Here is an 18,627-nt window from a genome sequence, read left to right on the forward strand (position 1 = left end):
AATGGGTGACCTTTAAACTTCAATAACGATTATAAGAGTTGCTTTTTTGTAAGATGGGAAATGTAGCACATACAGAAGTTTGACTTTTATGCTTCAAAAAATAGTTGTTCTTGGCCTGTTTTGTGAGCTTTATAATTGTTGTATCCACTAATACTTTTTTCTTTTACGTACTGTAGTTATCATTGATAGAACAACCCTTTGTTTTGAAGAAATTGTTCCATCAACATCCTCAAATTCTTAAAAGACCGCTTTACAAATTAAAATATACAAGTATAATATGGCTTAAATGGTTCATAGGCAAGCTTAGGGCAAGTGATGACTCACCAAGTGATCTACTTTACATTAGTAACTGAATAAACCCGTTATAATCACGGTTATAATGGATGCCTTATTAGAAAGTGGTAATGGTCGGGTTATTGCAGTGTTTGCATTCATTTGAGGAAGTATTTTAGATGTTTAGGATATTTAATTAATGCAGATAGTTGACACACTCCCTTGTGGTTATTTTATTTGTGTGTTAATTGTTTTTTCAGGTCAGGTTCTGTGATGATGTTTTCAGGCTCTTGTACAGGCTTTACTAAACTGGATTTTATATTGAAAAATATGTGAAGATAAAATGTATCTACTCGTACTAAACTGCTGAGGGATTGTGTTTCATGTGAACTGTATTTATATTGAGCATGTTAGGTAAAATAACTACCTTTATGGATAAATCTATTGTTGACATTTTGTACATCAAAGTGATGAGGGAATAATAAAGTTTGAAAGATGACTGCCTTGAAAGTTAATATTTTTTTCTTGTACATATTTTGCATTTATGCCGAGAGTTAGATATGAGAATTCATACAACCGTTATATCTGTACTTTCAGTATGGCGCTACAGCTAGCAAGCAGTTAGCTTAGCATAGCATTCTGACTGGAAACATATACCAACTACAAATTGCTAATAAAAAGGTTGCGGTATCAAACATGATACGCTGTTAACTCTTTTTGACCAGATTAGCAAATCATTCCTAAAACCTTAATTGTTTTTACGAGTCAGATAATCTTCTCGAGGTGAAATGTAAAACTGGTGGACTATTCTTCATTTTCACACCATGCTTCTTTAAAAAAAATGTTTAATCAGACCAAATCACATCAAGTACAGCTCAAAGTCAGTAGTAGAGGAACAAGTTCCTCCTTAAATGCAAATTAAAATCGTTCTTTTTGAAAAACAAATCCCTGATTAAAAAAAATAAAAAAGAATTAGATCACTTTAATGTTTAAAAAGGGAAATACCATTACAGTCAACTGATCCCTGATTATGTACACGCGTCATATCAAACCTCCAATCCGTTTCACACTGAAAATCGTACAAATTATTTCGGATCAGTGCATTTAGACTCTAGGCAAAATCTATTGCTAAACACGGTTTGGATCCAAAGCAACGGAAAGAGTGTGCAGATAAGATTTTTGTCTCACAAAACTCAGAATTTAAAAAAACGTGTTGCTCTAGCACGGGATGCGTTTACTTGGCCTTGGCAAAGCCCACTCTGTTGGCGTCTCGATCAAACACGGTGTAGTACTGCCCGATGAAAACATCTCCCAGAATCCACAGCGGTCCGGCGGGGGCGGGGATGTCCAGACCCATGAAGCCGCTCAGACACATCGTCTTTCCAGCCTGAGTTACCTGGACAATTACAAGGAAAGAATACAGTTAAAGATGAAGACATAATACATGTGAGAATGTGTTGATGACAAATGTGTGCAACCACTGCTCGGACAACAAACCAGCCTCCTCCTTTGCCAAGTGAAACAAAGCGGCATTTGTTTAGTTTACCATGATGCAACACACAGTCAGTGTTGTTGTGTTGCGGCAGGAGCTGACTGTCCCCCCCCCCTGCTGGTTGTAAACATTCCAACATCCTCACCTTAAGGATGTACTGCTCTCCGGTGAGTGTGTAGACCTGGCCCCCCACGGTGAAGCTTATGACGGGCAGCGATGGGACCTTGTCGCAGTTCACCATGTACTGAAACACAACAAGAATTCACTGTTTATTACACCGTTCAATCAGTGCATTCATTGTCTTTACAAACAGACAAAAGTGGAAGATATTAAAAAAAGGCATCAAACTGCATTCTTTCCCCAGATTGGTATGCAAACATTACATACATGACAAATAGAGCAACCGATGTATATGCACAATAGATGTGCGGTGACACCTGTTTCCAATTAGATCAAATTAAACCTTGGAGAGCAAAAATTAGAATTGTATCTTTTAAAAATAAAAAGTTTGCTTATTCAGAGCATCAAAATGAAGACTTTTCACTGGTGGAATGTTATCGAGTAAAACTAGGTACTTTACCTGATTATTGTAATTTTAAGCTACTTCATATTTCTACTTCACGACATTTTGGAAGCAAATAATTTATATTATACTCCAATACAAATACTTGACAGCTTTAGTTACTTTTCAGATTCAGGTAATTAGATAATACTAAATAGGAACCTAAATTAAACATTGACCTATTATCACAGGTTATTATGCTTTTTGTTTTCCTTTCACTGTAGGTTTATGTGCATGTTAATGGTCTAAGGCTAAAAGTTCACTCCAGGAAGTTTCTTCACACATTTTTCTATTTAGCAATTGCTACTTTTACTAAAGTAAAAGTACATCTTCTACCTCAGTCTGTTCCTCACCTCTCCCTGGATGAGTGGAAAGGCCCCGATGGCCTTCTGCAGGGCCTTGACCTCCACAGAGGGGCCGGTGATCAGAGACGTCCCGGAGTCCACGATGGCCTCGCATCCCCCCTTACACAGACTCAGCTGGTCGCCCACTGCCATACTGTTACACACATACAGTATACACATGATTCAGTAATCAGAGCTCACTCACAGCCTGACGGTGCCCACATGGTTTGGAAATTATGCAATAAAGTAGGGCTGTGCGATTATGGCAAAAATCATAATCACGATTATTTTTGGTCAATAATTGATATCACGATTATTAAAAACGATTATCCATTTATTTTTGAAAACATCCATTTATTTAAAAAAAAATACAAAAAAGTTTTATTTCGATTACGTTGTTTTCGTAATCGTTGCAAGCCAAAATCGTAATCGAGATTAAAATACGATTAATTGCACATCCCTACAATAAAGTGACCATGTCATTGAGGCTGCAACAATTATCTTCTCATCTAGTCATTTATTGCTAAATAGCCAAAAATGTAAAACTGAAAACGCACCCGTTTCAACTGTACCTTGGCCAAAAAAAAAAAAAGCACTCTACGAAGCATGTGGTCTATAGATTTTCTGTCAACTGACTGAAGATGAAGTAACAATTATTTTGACAAAGTATTTCAGTATTAGTTCCTCTTGTGTTGCAAGATGCTTCTCAAAGCTTAAAGTTGGACAGTATAGTCAATCATCGTCATCTCTAGGTTTTGAATCTGAATATTGGAGGACTCACCCGTCCACCCTGATTTGCCAGTAGGCCTGGCGGGTGACGTTGACGTAGTTAAAGTCCCCGGTGTAGTATTTGGGGTCGGTTCCTCCCAGCAGCAGCTCTCCGCCGGGTTCTGTGTCGGGGTTCCTGACGAGAGACGGCAACAAAAACGTTTAATTTCACATTTAACGTAGTATAAAAACAGGCAGATATTTTGGTTTGGTATAGTTTGAGTATCCATTTGCTTGCTATCTCCACACAGTTGAATGGAGTTTTGTTTGTGTCAATAACAACTAAAGAAAATATCAGTCAGTGTTATGGTTGTTAAACAAGTGTTATAAAAAGATATTTAAAGATTAAAATAAAATGTATATCAGCTAAATTAATTCAGTATAAAGTAAAGTATTTAGTGAAGTTACCAGCTTCTACATCCAGAAGACTTGACGCAACATTAGCATTCATTTGCAGCCGTGGTTCTGTTCAATATTTATTCCACTCACATCCGACCAGAAGATTGGAACACTCATTTCTGATAAAGACTAGACATTTTGTCTTTTAATGCACTTTCAAATTTTATGAACCCGTTCGTGAGAATGATCCATCTGCACATCATCTTTATCTACAGTTCTACCGTTATCAGAGAACATTTTACAGTTAACCAATGACACACTTGTGGTCACACACGGTTCAGAGGAAGATGGTTTCTCAATATTCTGTCGTTACCTTCAACAGCAGCATGGGAAGAGTAACCCAGATTTCGTATTTGTTACATCAAAAGGGCAGCTTCAAATAATAAATAAAACTCCTCGTTTTTCCAATCGTATGTCATTAGTATTTCAGAAGGAGGCAAACATCCAATGCAACACACAGGCAAACAGTGCAGGTTGTGAGAAAAAAAAGAAGAATGAAAATGCACACAGTCAAGCAAATTCAAACAACTATGAAGTGGACAAGATTTCAGGCAACTGACTGGTTTGTGCCGACAGTGGAAACAAGAAGAACCTATTAAGTGTCAAAGGGTCTGGATTTTAGAGTGGCAACACTCTGAAACCCTTCAGTTCCTCACCGGTTCAGGTAGAAGGAGAAGACGTTCTGCTCCACCTTCTTCTGGCTCATGATGTTGTCAAAGACCGGAGCCACCCCATCCACAGAGATGCGGGGGTAGGCCATGCCGAGGATCCCGTCAAACTTGGCCGCGATGAAGGCAACCCCGGGCTGCTTGATGGCTTCACCGAAAAGCTGGCTATCAATTGCCAAGTCTCCGATCTAGGAAATGAAGAGAAAGAACGGGTCAGTCGCATAAATCTCCACTGAAATCTAAGCTGAAGTTTACTTTGATGCGAGAACCTTACTGTGCATGTGTCCTGACTGAGGTATCCCGACAGACTGCCGGTTCCATACTGGATGGCGAAGGCGGTGCCGTTCTTCACGTATGTGCTGGACTTGCCAGAATTATATTTGTGATGAATCACTGTGAGAAAGAAAAGATAGATATTTTATTGAAAGTTCCAACATTTTACAGAGAAAATTGAACTTGACAGCACTGTGTTTACGATGACTACAGGTGGACTTACAGCAAGCGATGTCCAAGAGGGAGCAGTGAATCGAGGGCACCCACAGGTTGGAGGAACCTGTGTCGAAGACGACAGTGAAGGGCTGAGGGGGGGTACCCAGGCCGATCTCACCGTAATACTGGGCCTGGAGGGGGGGAAAAAAGAAAACATTTGATTATCAACAACAAGCCTTTTGAGATTTAGTGGGCTTTCAAGGACTTAAAAAAACCCAGCAGGAAATAAATCTACATCTAAACACTTAATCCTAGAGCTGATCTTACATTTTCAATAATAGAGATTATGATAACAAAACACTCATCATTTCTACCAACAGCAGAGAAACTGAGCAGGTCATAATTGTAATGTTATGAGGAAAATATAATCCTGGTCACCCCCAGCAAATGTGGTTCTTTAACAGCAGTTTGCAGGCAAATTCTTTTATAAAAAGTAACCCCAACACTCATTTAGAAATACCGCAAGCTCTTAATTTGAAATAAGGCAGAATGAATGGGCCGGTTGAACTATGATTAGCTGTATGTTGATCTTGAGATTGCATGAACCATTTATCAGCAAATTAGGGTCATTTTCAGTTAATTTGATATGTTTTGATAAATGGCAAATAGCAATTAGATAAAGGGAAATTAATGTTATGTTCAGGCTCTAGTTTTATTTAACAGTGACAAACTGTTTGTTTTTGCCTTCAGTACCATTTCGTTGTGGAATTTGTAATCATAAAGGCAACTCTTCATTATGAAAATATTATGATAAATGCAGCAGTAGATTATTATAATAAAACCAATTAGCAAGCTGTATAAACAACACTTGCTCGATATCTGTTTTGTTCTTGCCTTCGCTGAGTCCTCGCAGCTGTTGGTGTCAGCAAGTGTTAGAAGGACACAGGTCACATAAGTACCAAGTCGTGTCAATAAATCTCTTAATGTTTCACAATTTAAAATGTGACTCAACACACGATGACTCGACAAATGTACTTCCCTTTATGTGACTGAAATTGAAAAGGGCCCAACCAATCAGCCTGGGGGAGTTTTGTCAAGTCATCCCGCCCTCAAATCACTTCCTTTTCTTCTGAGATACATTTTAAACCCGCATTTATCTGATTTACACTCCGATTTGTTATTGCTTTGGTTTGCCCAAGCTACAGATGTTTTCCATACCATTAAGCCGTTTGCATAGTATTGGATTAGTTTATATTTAGGTGACATGGTCTTTGACAATTCTGACTGTAATGGAGATAATTGTATTTGTGGTGTCTACATTTGACATGTACAAACAATTGATTTTAGCAGTGTCCTCGATACTCTGGATGATATACGGCAGGAGTTCCCGAGGTTTGCACCGCGTTAGAACAGGGAAAGCTTTGTTTTCTCACTTAAATAAATAAAATGTATTGAAATATTTTTATGATAAATAATGATTTATTTACTATTTTGCTTTGCAGGATTGAAAATAGGCCTGTATTATTTATTTAAATTTTACATAGTTTAAGTCCGACTTCTGGCTTTTCTAGTATGTTAAAATTAAATATTCTGCAGACTTATTCATCAACAGATAAACTGATATCTGTTAAAAAATATTATCAGTCTAGATATAGTCACAATCGTAAATACTTAATTTATGTAAAACATCAAAAATGGACAATCTCTTGAATATTATGCTCTTTTACATTTCACCTTTTTTGTATTGAAAGGTTGATGGATGCAATAACCAGAAATACAAAAAGAGGAGTTTCATATGTAAAGAAAAACCGAGAGCAAACAAACGTTCAGTCAGCTGACGAGGATTATGAGGCTTACAGATAAACAACTGAGTCAGTGGTCATGTGGTAAACATTTCCTCTTCTTCTCACTGAAAAGCTGATATTAGTCTACAGCAGAATGAGTCAGCTTTTCTTAAAAAGCTGTGTTTGCAAAGGATTTACTGGTCTGGAGAGGCAAAGTCTAATTTCCTATTGAGCTGGGAAAAAGGCAGAGGCGTCACAACACAACAGGACCTTTGTTGCCCCCCCCACCCCACCACCCCCCACTTGGCTTTTGAGCAGTGCATTAGGGGAAAGGGAAGACTTAAGGGTCCACAGGTCAGTGGTTTTGAGAGAAACGCTTACGTCCAAGTAGTTCTTCAGGGTTTCTGGAGTGGGTGCATTACTGGCGGGGAAGCCAAAGTTGTACTTCAGGGAGTGATGGTCGGCCAGGAGCTCCTCTGCTCTCTTCCCAGAGTCGGTCAGCTGACGTCTGATGGAACGGAATTTCTTTAAGGGAATTCTGTATGGGAAGAAACATTAAAGACTGTTGACTGTGCTTTGAACAACATCATTTAAGTTTAAATGCAGTGGAAATTAAGAGTTATCATTAGGCTACTTCATTTGTAGAAACGCCAACACAACTGGTGGTGTCGCAGATAAGATTTGGCCTAAATACTTCCTCCTTATCTTCACAGTGTTGCAAAATATTGTTCGAACTGTGCAGAATGCATCAATATCAACAGATGCCTCCATTGAATTGAGTAAATACACACGTAGTTCAGACAACTGAAGAAGTCCTACATTAAATCTTCCATTTAGAAAGATCAGTATTCTGTGTTTCTCAAAATTGACAAGTGTTCCTTAATGTTCTTCACCCAGTTTAATTTAATAAGGGTATGCCAAAACAAAAAGCGAGAAAAAAAAAATACAGATTAAAAAAGGAAAACAAAAACTACCTAAAGATGTTAAATTGTTCTACAAAACACTTTCAATCCAAACTGAGCATTTAAATCTTCATGAAGGGGGATTTTGGCATTAGGCTTCAAGTGTTTTCTAGGTAGGGTTGACTGATAAACCAGACACACAGTGTTCCTTTAACCAGTCATCAACTTGCAACTTTAGCACAGTCAAAATTAAATATGAAACTAAGAGCAAACTTCATGGAGTCATATTGCTAATACCATTAACTTCAGTGTCTGACTGAAACAGCTCTCTTTTTCCTTAACGACTAAAGCACCATATTGCTGACATGTGGGTTTAAAAAAAGAAAGCAGGATGTATAAGACCATCACACCACAGAGGGGACGCTTTCTATTTTTAGCACATGCCATGACTTGTGTGCAAGCTGTCAATCATGAAGTTTGAATATTTGTACACAATTAAGAGACCTCCACATTTTAAAGAACCTAAAATAATGTCTTAAAATAGCAGAATTTGCAAACAAATATGGGAAAGCTCAATAACAGGACGTCACATCCAGCCTTCAGCGGTGGCATAGATTAGATATATCTTTGAATGAACAAACACACAGGTGAGCTATGTTAAGATAACTGGCATCGCACCTGGCCATGCAATCAGCTCCATAACAACCAATGCTCCCGGGTGGAAACTAGTTCATGAGCTGTGCTCCATGATCAAGGTTTGACTGGTTCAGTCAGAACTGCAGGTATGCAACAGTTTATTATAAACAAGCCTCGCCCTTTATTATCCTTCACTTTGCACCGTTAATGTCATAAAAAAAAAACTCAACTTCTGTTTTAAGTGCATTTCAAAGTTTCTACATTTCAGAGGGAAACGTTTTTACTACATTTATTAACAGTGTTTTCTACTGAATGCGTTTTCATATTCGAGAACAGAAGCTCCCTCTTAGTAAACTAATCCATGGATTATTTCTTAGTACACAAATATTTCTATATTACATTTGTTGTATTCATGCCCAGTAACTTATTTTAGAAAGAAGATAATGAGCACTGATGTTGCAATTTCAATGTGATTGACTTTATTGGCGGTAATAAAAGCTTTTGCAAATACAATTAGATTTTATTAAGAATAACATTCAAATTATTGTATTTTTGCAGGGATAGGTACCAAACAAAGCCTTTTCTATCTAGAGTCTATAAAATACGATTTTAAGGCGAGGTTTATTTGGCTATTTCCATAAAACATTGAATAATGGTTCAGCCCTATAGTTCCTTGATGCTTTGTGGAGAAACTCCGTTTTACAGATCAGGCGATTCATTCAACTAATTGATTAGTCGACAAAGGGATATGGTCTTAAGTCGACTAATCATTTCTATTCTCGAAGACAGCCTTATTAGTCCCGAGTACCCACCAGAAAAAGTGGGTCAAACCCCTTGTGTACACATGCTTGGCCTATACTGCTGACTGACACAAACAACGCTAAACATATATAGGCTACTGGTTAAGTAAAACAAACAAATACTCTCAAATTGCATATAAGGTTACTCCACCAGTATGATGAACTGGTTTCTGGAAGCCTCTCAGCCTACAGAGAGGTGATAGTTCACAGCAAGCAACACTGAACAGGTTTAGAAGTCACACGCTGTCCTCTGCTGTGCACAGGATCACAGAGACAGACGAGACTAGCTAACAGAATCTGTAAGCTAACAAACCAAATGTACACATTATATATATTTCAGGTATAAAATGTGCAAACAGACAATTTTCTGTCGTGAAACGTTAGGTAACACGAGTTGAAATTGTGTAGGTTGCACGTTAGCTCACACTTGTACTAGTGATATAACTGTTTTACTTTCTTACCGAACAAGCGCGTCGTTGGTCAGGGCTAAGGCCGCGAACACACACAGCAATAACATCTTCATTGTAACAGTGGGAAGAATCAGAAACGCATAAAGACACAACAATGACTGAGCAGTTCAGACTTGTTGTCGACAACTGCCGACTTTTATCAGCTGACTGCAGCGGGCAGGCTTCGTCACGTGATCCTCAATCCGCTCCGGTGACGTCACTTCCGGTATTTAAAACTAAATCTGTTAACGATACTTCAATTTAATCACGGAAATGTTTTCTAGCTTTTAGTTTAGTTATTGGAAGGTAATTGTACGCTCGTTTTAACGTTTGAATTAAGCAAATGTACATTTATAAGAAAAAACATAATGAGATCGATTTCAAAATGTTTATTTTCATATACAGTATTGTGTTGGACATTAAACTTGTGTGATCAGGAAAATGAACGGTATTTAAAGTAGTACAAATATCCCCTGTGTTTGTTGACATAATTAAATGTAAAAGCAGGGTTTTATTGTGGTAATTGTTTGAGGATGACCTTTATAACTATTAACTAATAATATGTTTTGCTATGGATGATTTTAGATATTTTTTTCATTTATTGATTGTTTTTGTTTTTTTAAACAGTAATTTAGAGAGAAATTCTGTCCCAAAAAATCTGCATTTTTTTCACTGGAGCTTGAACGCATTTATAAGAAAAATAATTTAAAAAATAGTCAAAATATTGACCAATTAATTTGTTTGAAGCGAATACTTGTTTCAGCTTTTCGTTCCAACGGTTGGGCAGTTTAAGATTAAGTTTATATGTTAATAATTAAAACCATCTCTACTAAAGGTTGCTGTTGTTCTAACAAGCCATAGTTGAAGTTGAAGTAAGTTCTATAGACATGTATAGACTTTTTGCACAATTTTCTATTTTTGTATTTTATTATATATGTTGCATTGTTGGAGGACCTCAGGTCAGAATAATTTCATTGCCATTTATACACTGTAGCTTTGTGCATATGACCATAACACCTTTGAATCCTTGAAGTAATAAGTAATACATTTCGCCTTGTTTTCTTTTTTTATTACTGCCGAATTTTATTCCATATTTTATTCCATTCTATTTCTATGTAAATACTGCTATATTTTTACTATATTTTTTATTATTTTAAATATTTTTTAATGTTATTATAGTTTTCTTAAAATAGTTCTCCATCTGTGTTTTTAATTTTTGTTTTACTTTTATGTATGCACCATGACATCAAGTCAAATTCCTCGTACGTGTCAACCTACCTGGTAATAAACCTGTTTCTGATTCTGATTGTAGTGACAAAAACTGAACAGCTAGTGGCGTCCTTTTCCCACAAATTGGATAGCAACCACCCTCCAGGGTTTACAAATAATATTCTTACCATGTTCTTAAAAAACCTCATGGTGGAAACTCTGAGCTATCCAGACAGCACAACTAAATAAAGACAATATCCTTCCTGTCACATCAAAGTTATATACCGGGAATAAACATTTATACATAATGGGATATTTGACACGGCTGAAGTCTGACAGCACGACTGCTTGAAAAAAGCATCACAGCAAACAAATATGACTACAAATGCAATACCATGTACACATTCATCCTTAAATAAATGTTCTGTCACTTCCTCTATCTCCTGTTTTACTTAAATCTGCAGTGAGTGAGTTTTGGAAATAATGGCATTTGAGCAGCTGCAGCATGTCTCGGCGTAAAATGATCAACTGTGATGTATTGTCCATGAAAATGATTGATATGTTTGCATACAGCTTAAAACCTACAACTTCTGACTGGTCTTTCTGACCATAATCTTATTATTTTTACCAGGAAACTCAGAAGAAAAAAAAGGTTCATGGCCACACCTAAAACCCCTGCCTTGGGTTCTCGCTTTATCCCCAAAAATCTCCAACAACGTTTTATGGATGCAGTGAAAATGATTGATTGGGGGGACACTCTGTCCTCTGAAGATATTGGTGAAAACAGTGATCTGTTTATATCTAAAATGAATGATACAATGTCTTCCTTCTCAAATAGAGGGTGCCTTAGGGACAGGAAGGAACATCATCTTCCCTGGCTGAATCTACAATGCAGGAATTTAATGAAATCTAGAGACCAACTATTAAAGCAGAGTTTGAAATCCGGACTATCCACTGACAGACAGTCACCTAGCCCGACTGTGGATACACACCCCGTTTTTGACCTGGAGGAAACTACAGAGGTTGAGGTAAAAAATATAATCTCAGGGTTAAGAGGTTCTAAGGCTAGGGATGCAGATGATTTAGACACCAACTTTATAAAAACACAAATCGACGGTCTAATAAAACCAATTACTATGCTAGTAAATCAATCTATCAGCGCGAGGGAAGTTCCATCATCCTGGAAGGTGGCCACGGTGACACCGATCTTTAAATCTGGGGATAAGGCAATGATGTCCAATTACAGACCAATCAGCATCCTCTCCTGTGTCTCTAAGATAGCTGAGAAATGGGTGTCAAAACTAATCACCAAACATTTAGACAAAGGTTTCACTCCACTCCACCCAATGCAGTTTGGTTTTCGTGCTCACCACTCCACTGAGACAGCTAACTGTGTCTTTGTGGAAAAGATTAAATGTTGGACACGAGCCCATATGTAGGTGCTGTCTTCCTTGATCTCAGGAAGGCTTTTGACACGGTTGACCACCAAGTGCTCCTTACAAAGCTGACTCATTTCAATTTTTCGGCAGTTTCGATACATTGGTTTAAGTCCTACTTATCTAACAGAAAACAGTGTGTTTTGGTCAACGGAGCCAAATCGCCCTACCTTGTGAACCCTGTTGGGGTTCCACAAGGTTCCATTCTTGGACCATTACTGTTTTCTCTGTGCATAAATTACTTCCCTAATGTATGTCCTGAGTTGAATGTGCAAATGTATGCCGATGATGCGGTCATCTTTGTACACGGGAAGAACACTGAAATTATCTCATCTTGTCTCTCAAAAGCTTTGGACAAGGTTAAACACTGGCTGAACAACATTTGCTTACAGTTAAACGTAAACAAAACAGTATGCATGATGTTCAGTAAACGACCAGTCAAAATCGAAGGATTCAACGTGTTTTTAAACGGAGCAGAAATAGAACTAGTCCCCCACTTCAAGTATCTTGGAGTCATATTGGACTCGAACTTGACTTTTAAGAAACATATTAAGAAAGTATCCAATACCATTAAATTCAACTTGCAAAATGTTAAACAAATTAGACCTTTCTTAACTGTCAATGCTGCAAAGTCATACCTCCACTGCATGATTCTATCCCACATTGAATACTGTTTGACAAACTGGTCGTTTGCTTGTGCCACAAACCTGAAACCTATAGAACAGCTGTACAAGAGAGCTATCAACGTGTTTGACAGAAAGCCAAATTCATACCACCACTGTACCATCCTTGAAAAACACAATTTCTTAAGTTTTGACCATTTTAAGTCTTTTAAAAGTATGTGTTTTTTTAATAAATGTTTACATGGACTGGACCCCCCCCCCCCCCCTTAGGGGAATTCATCCACAGAAAACACACTGGACGCTGCACTAGGTCAGAAACCAGAGGAGACTGTGAAGTCCACCATAGACGGACCACTTTTGGACAAAATGTCCTCTCCATTAAAGGCAGCTCTTTCTGGAATAGCCTCCCAACTGAGATACGGGATTGTCCCACTCTCAATAGTTTTAAAGGTCAACTCAAAGAATGGTTGAGAAACAAACAGACGTGCACTCACCGCTAAATGCACTTTAACACAGGGGTATCTCCTCTTGCACTTTTTGTAGCTCTTGTATCTTCTCTTGCACTTTATGTGTCGTTGCTGCTATATTGTACTGCCATGTGGTAAATGCTTGTGTATGCTGCTCTTGCTCTTTTGCACTTTTTGTTTGTTTTTGCTATGTTTGTAAAATGTAATCTTCTTAAATGTTTTATGTGAGGGACTGCGGATGGAAATTAGCTCAAAGCTAAATCTGGCACTGTTACGCTTGACATATTTTAATGTTTTAAGTGTTCATCACTGTGCATTGTCCCTGCCAAATAAACAATTAAATGAAAATGAAAAAAATAAATAATTGAATTTTCTTAGAACAAACCCAAAGATATATATGTGATTATTGATTCCCTCATTAAAGCCTCTGCAATAAAGTTACCATTATACCAAATGAAAATGCTAAATATAATTAAATGTCCCCAAATAGAACTAAAAGGACAATTACTTTCAGGTTAACCTTTCAGATAAAGAATCACAATACATTTATCTAATAATTTATTATCTAATTTGGGGTCCCAAAGTGTCCATATTGCAGAGTTTGATGTCATACCTTATTTCTTTTTATTACACAAATCCCTAAAAGGCAGCACATTTAGAAGAAACGTATCTTGAAGATTCTGTAGGTGAGCTTGATTTTGATCATATTTCATGTTTGTTGAAATAATATCTTCATTGAATATAACACATTAAATCGCTTCCATTTGTTACTACATGTGGTTACAAAACATGCACAGTACTACAGTTTATTCTTGCTATTACTGAGCATGTCTAAGGCGCAATAATGTTATGGAAATGTTGCTTCTGACTCATTTAGGATTTACATAGTGTACACATAGTGTGGTGGTGGTGGTGCCTCATGACAGCCATGTCACATGTTTCACTCCTTTACTCAGAAATTAGTGAGTCATGGTTAGAGGCAAGAGATAACACTAAACACAGCTGCATTAGAGCCACATCATGCAGTGACATCCTGTGTTTTGGCTAATTAACTTCCAGAAAGGGCTTTAATAATGTATTTGTCTCACATACACACACTCAAATACACACATACACACACTTGGTCCCACATGAACCTCCTTTTCCATAAGCCATAAGCACGTGTAATAAAAGCAGGGCATTCAATTGAAATTAGATTATTATATTGTCCATTATGAAATTCACAAGAGGCAGATACAATGATTTAAAAAACCAAAAGGCAAAGTGCAAACTCAACTTAATCTTCATTGCAACGTTTCAACAAAGCTGTGTCATTCCTTATGAGCTGAGGGTGACTGGTAATTGTCAGCAACAATCAGCATTTTGATGTGATTTTATAAAGCAGCATGAGACAACAGAGCAGCAAAAACAGCTAATCACATGAGCCTAAACTGCAAGTGCAGCACCCAGATCAAAAAGTCACTTTTTCTGCATTGTGCTGATGTGAAAGTTAGAGAAAATCATGAGAACAGTTTGCAAACAAAGAGAAACATGGGTCACAAGTTAAAACTTACCGACAGAGATGTGACAAAACAGGAATACCGATTGCAGAAGTGAATCTCTTGCTGATCATCACTTCTCCTGATCTGTGGGTGTCATTTTAACACCTTAACTAGAGTCCCTTTGATGGCTGCTCTATGGTAACTAAAAACGAAATTAAACATGAATTAACACTGTAATTAAGGAAGAACACAGAATTAACTACACCATAAGAAAACCTATCATCAATGTTGTCAACCAGTGCAGGCCTGAACTGATCTAGCTGGCTAGCCGTTTCCTGATGTTTCAGAGAACCATTTGAGAAGCTGTTATTGAAAACTTTTTATAACGGGCATGCACATTCAAAAATTACTTGCAAGGTGATTTGATAAACCATCGGTCAATCAAACTTTGATGTCAATCAGGAAAAGAGCGAAAACATATTTTCCTAGGAAAAGAGCCATGAATGCCTTTCTTTGCTTTTCTTGATATGAATTAATACTCATAGCTTTGGTTTAAGTGATGTTATTGCAGCATCTATGAACTCTCTTTAGTAGCCACAATTGTTGTTGTGAACAAACATTCCCCCAACTATGCCTTTAAGAAGACATCCCAGTTTGGGATGGAAGAACTTGACTGTCCTGCACTTGATGCTGACCTCAACTCGAACCAACACCTTTTACATGAACTGTAAGAGCCAGACGAACGTGTTTTGACCTAACCAAAGAGTCCAGTGTGATTCAAAACAACTGGTTTGTATGAAATGTTGTCTCAAAAGCTTTTTCTCTAGAGTATAGTGAAACACAGTTATCTTTTAAATAGAATCAGTTTTTGACAGTTTTTCCTCAAAGGCATTCCTGGTGTTGCACTTGGTTACATAAGTAGCTGTGTGAGTAATACAAAAGAGAACATGCCTACGGGGTTCTCCTGCAGTTTGGGGATTGAAAAGGCAACCATGAATCGCAACGTCTCCATTTTGAGTCTGGCCTGGGACTTTTATTGCGTCTCTTTCTGTATCATAACCTTTGATCCCTCTCCATTTTGTCTGTAATAAAAGCAAAGAAATAGCCACCCAACACATCAGCGTCTACTTATACAATCCTGCTTACTTTCTCCCCTCTGTGCACATGGTTTCAGAGGCTGTTTGATGATCCAACATGCACTTTGATGGAGGCTCTTACCTTAATGTTCTTGTGGCTGAGGAGGAGCCAGTTCCTGAAACCAGCAGAGAGATTTATGCCCATGGTTATTGAATAATATGTCCAGCTACCACTCTGCAAAATGTCAAAAAAGCATATTTCTCCAACGTGTTTCACTGCCCTTTAAAAAAAAAGAATACTGATGGAAATGTCTGTCTTGTGTATTCTATAGTTCCAGTGTTTCTGTTTGACAAGGCAAACATGATGCAATAATGACATCAACCTGTTTTTCTTCTAGCGTTACAGCTCATTATGATTCATACATACACGTTATACACAGAGTCTCTTCATCTAAAGCTTTGTTGACAGCATTAACCCTTCCACAGTGTTGTGATTTGCCAGGAAGCAGCTGCTGAAGCATCTTGTGTGGATTGACGGGGAAACGATAGCAGATGGTCCAACGTGTGGCGCCATTGATCGGGCTTCGAGCACAAACATGAGAGCAGGGGATCATTCATGTGCTGAAATTGGATTTAACCTTATTGATCTTTTTATAGAAAATAGAACGCAGAATTTGTGTGACTTTGGGCTGTTTGTATGGATATAAAAAGACCACCTGCGCCACAAATAGTTCAAAGCAAGTTTTCTTTTAGGTTTAAAAATGGCCTTGAATGCTTTGTGGGAAAGTTCTGTCGTCTTGTCAAAACTGATGAATCATAAATCTAGCGTTAACAAAGTTCCCCTTTTATGCTCAAAATCTCACCACGTGCCATGACAGTGAAAGACACTTCTTTTGTCCAACACATGTCCTCTCTTGTGTATTTCTCTCAAGTACATTGACACATAATCAGCCCAACATTCCTCTTATGTGCTGATGATAATGACGCCGTAAATTGCAGTTTCTCTGCTTCTCGCAGCGTTTGCCACTGAATTGCTCTGGGAAATCAAAGCACCTAAAATCCCCCTCCACAACTCCTTGTTAGCTGAAAAAAGCCTCTTGAGAAAAAGTCATACATATAAACTGCCACCTTATACACTGAGTTCTATTACAGGAAACAGAGCAGAGGCTTTGTGGTAATTACCCCGCCAAACATCTCATTAAAAATCCATTATAAAAGGTTGGAAATCTTCATCTCTTCACTAATTCTCTTTCTGAATAACTTGTTGAGAAGTACCATGTCTGTTTTGGATGCTAAGAAATACATCTGCTTTGCGCCACTGTGGTGTGAAGTACTATCTCACTCATGAGGAGATCGAGTGACACCAATTTTCAGTTCTGACCCAAACGTAAGAGAAACATTTGAGCCTCTATATTAGCCCGACCAAGTGTGTCCTAACTCATTTAAAATGCATTGGTTTGTGAAGGTGGTGGATGTGTCATTATCTGAAAGTGCTCTTTCTTCCTCGCTCTATTGTTTTCTATCATTTTGTATTTATTGCCTCAATTTCTGTTCACTTTCTCAGTCCCTGAGCTCTTACTTAAACTGTGACTCATGATACTTTCATTTACACTGAAAGCCCCAAAACAAATTGAACTAAATATCGACAGAAAGCATGAATCCCGTTCTTTCAAAATCTACAAGTAAAATGATGAGATTTTCAACACCGTGGCTCCGATTTTGAAGATGCAATCTGTTCATTCACATGATGAAAGTTTTCTTTTTAATGGCCCTCATTTTCCTTTATTGAATATTCCACCACCACCACTGTACCGCTGCAAAAAAAATCAGCGTCTACTTCAAGGCTTATTCACTGATGAAAAGTTAATTGACCTACTTGTTACATGTAAGGAAACCAGCAAGCGAGTGCATGCTGTGTTGCACTTGTTTATCAAGAAACCTGCATGTAAAGATTTGAAAAAGCCTCACACCAAGCCTCTTAAATTTAGCTAACCAAGCAAGGAGTTATTTCCTGATTTATTTTGTGACATTGAAGTATGTTTGTATATGTATAAAATAGTTGTTTATTATTATGAAAAGAGCAGAACGCACAGATACATCTGTTCTGTTGTGGCAAAACAAGTTTACAGCCATGCTAGCAGCTCTGAGGCCATATTTAGCCAAAGCAACCAATTGAGCTAAATGTAAACGCCGCAATGCTAAAATGCACACAGTGACAATGCTAAAAAGTTGATGTTTATCTGGTCTACTGCTTACCATGTTCACCATCCTGGCTTGTTAGCATGTCTACTGTAAATGTGTGCTTATTAGCGGTAAACACAAAGCTCAGCTTAGACATCTGGATTCGACATTACTACTGCATTACCTCAGTCATCTACATTTACAACCTACACATTGAAGCAGCAGTGATAATAATTCAATTAAACAAAATATAATAGTTAAACACTTGGAGGAAACAGCATGAATACTTTTCTTGAAGTACATTTTGCTGATAATTCTTTAATACTTTTACTTAATTTAGGTTTATAAAGAAGAACTTTTTGAATAACATGCAGAATAAAAGACATAACTGTCCACTCGCATTAAAACATGTATTTAGCTAAACATACATAAGGAAGAAACTTCACAGAAATGTCCTCTGCCATGGATTTGAATATATGAGAATAATTAATGATAACATTTGTGAAAAACAAGCTTTCATAAACCTATAGAACTGGTTTAGCCTCTTTGCACATCACTGTTTCAAGACTGCTCAATGCGTTCTTAGCTGGATTTCTTTTTGAATAGTCCCCCCTCGATTTAGCCACATTTTCTATAAATGATGGCATG

General features: G+C 37.6%; 1 protein-coding gene across 1 annotated transcript; it reads right to left on the reverse strand.

Annotated features, from left to right (window-relative positions):
- Positions 1-1,100: 1,100 nt before the first annotated feature.
- On the reverse strand, positions 1,101-9,711 carry ctsd (cathepsin D). The gene is made up of 9 exons (XM_034116572.1): positions 9,519-9,711; positions 7,101-7,257; positions 5,003-5,126; positions 4,781-4,899; positions 4,495-4,694; positions 3,453-3,575; positions 2,681-2,825; positions 1,911-2,009; positions 1,101-1,669 (listed from the first exon to the last, which is right to left on the reverse strand). Exons 1-9 carry the CDS (start codon positions 9,578-9,580, stop codon positions 1,508-1,510), a joined length of 1,191 nt encoding a protein of 396 aa, XP_033972463.1. The 5' UTR covers positions 9,581-9,711; the 3' UTR covers positions 1,101-1,507.
- Positions 9,712-18,627: the final 8,916 nt, after the last annotated feature.

Source organism: Trematomus bernacchii, unplaced genomic scaffold (genome assembly GCF_902827165.1).
Source record: "Trematomus bernacchii unplaced genomic scaffold, fTreBer1.1, whole genome shotgun sequence".
Taxonomy (NCBI): domain Eukaryota; kingdom Metazoa; phylum Chordata; class Actinopteri; order Perciformes; family Nototheniidae; genus Trematomus; species Trematomus bernacchii.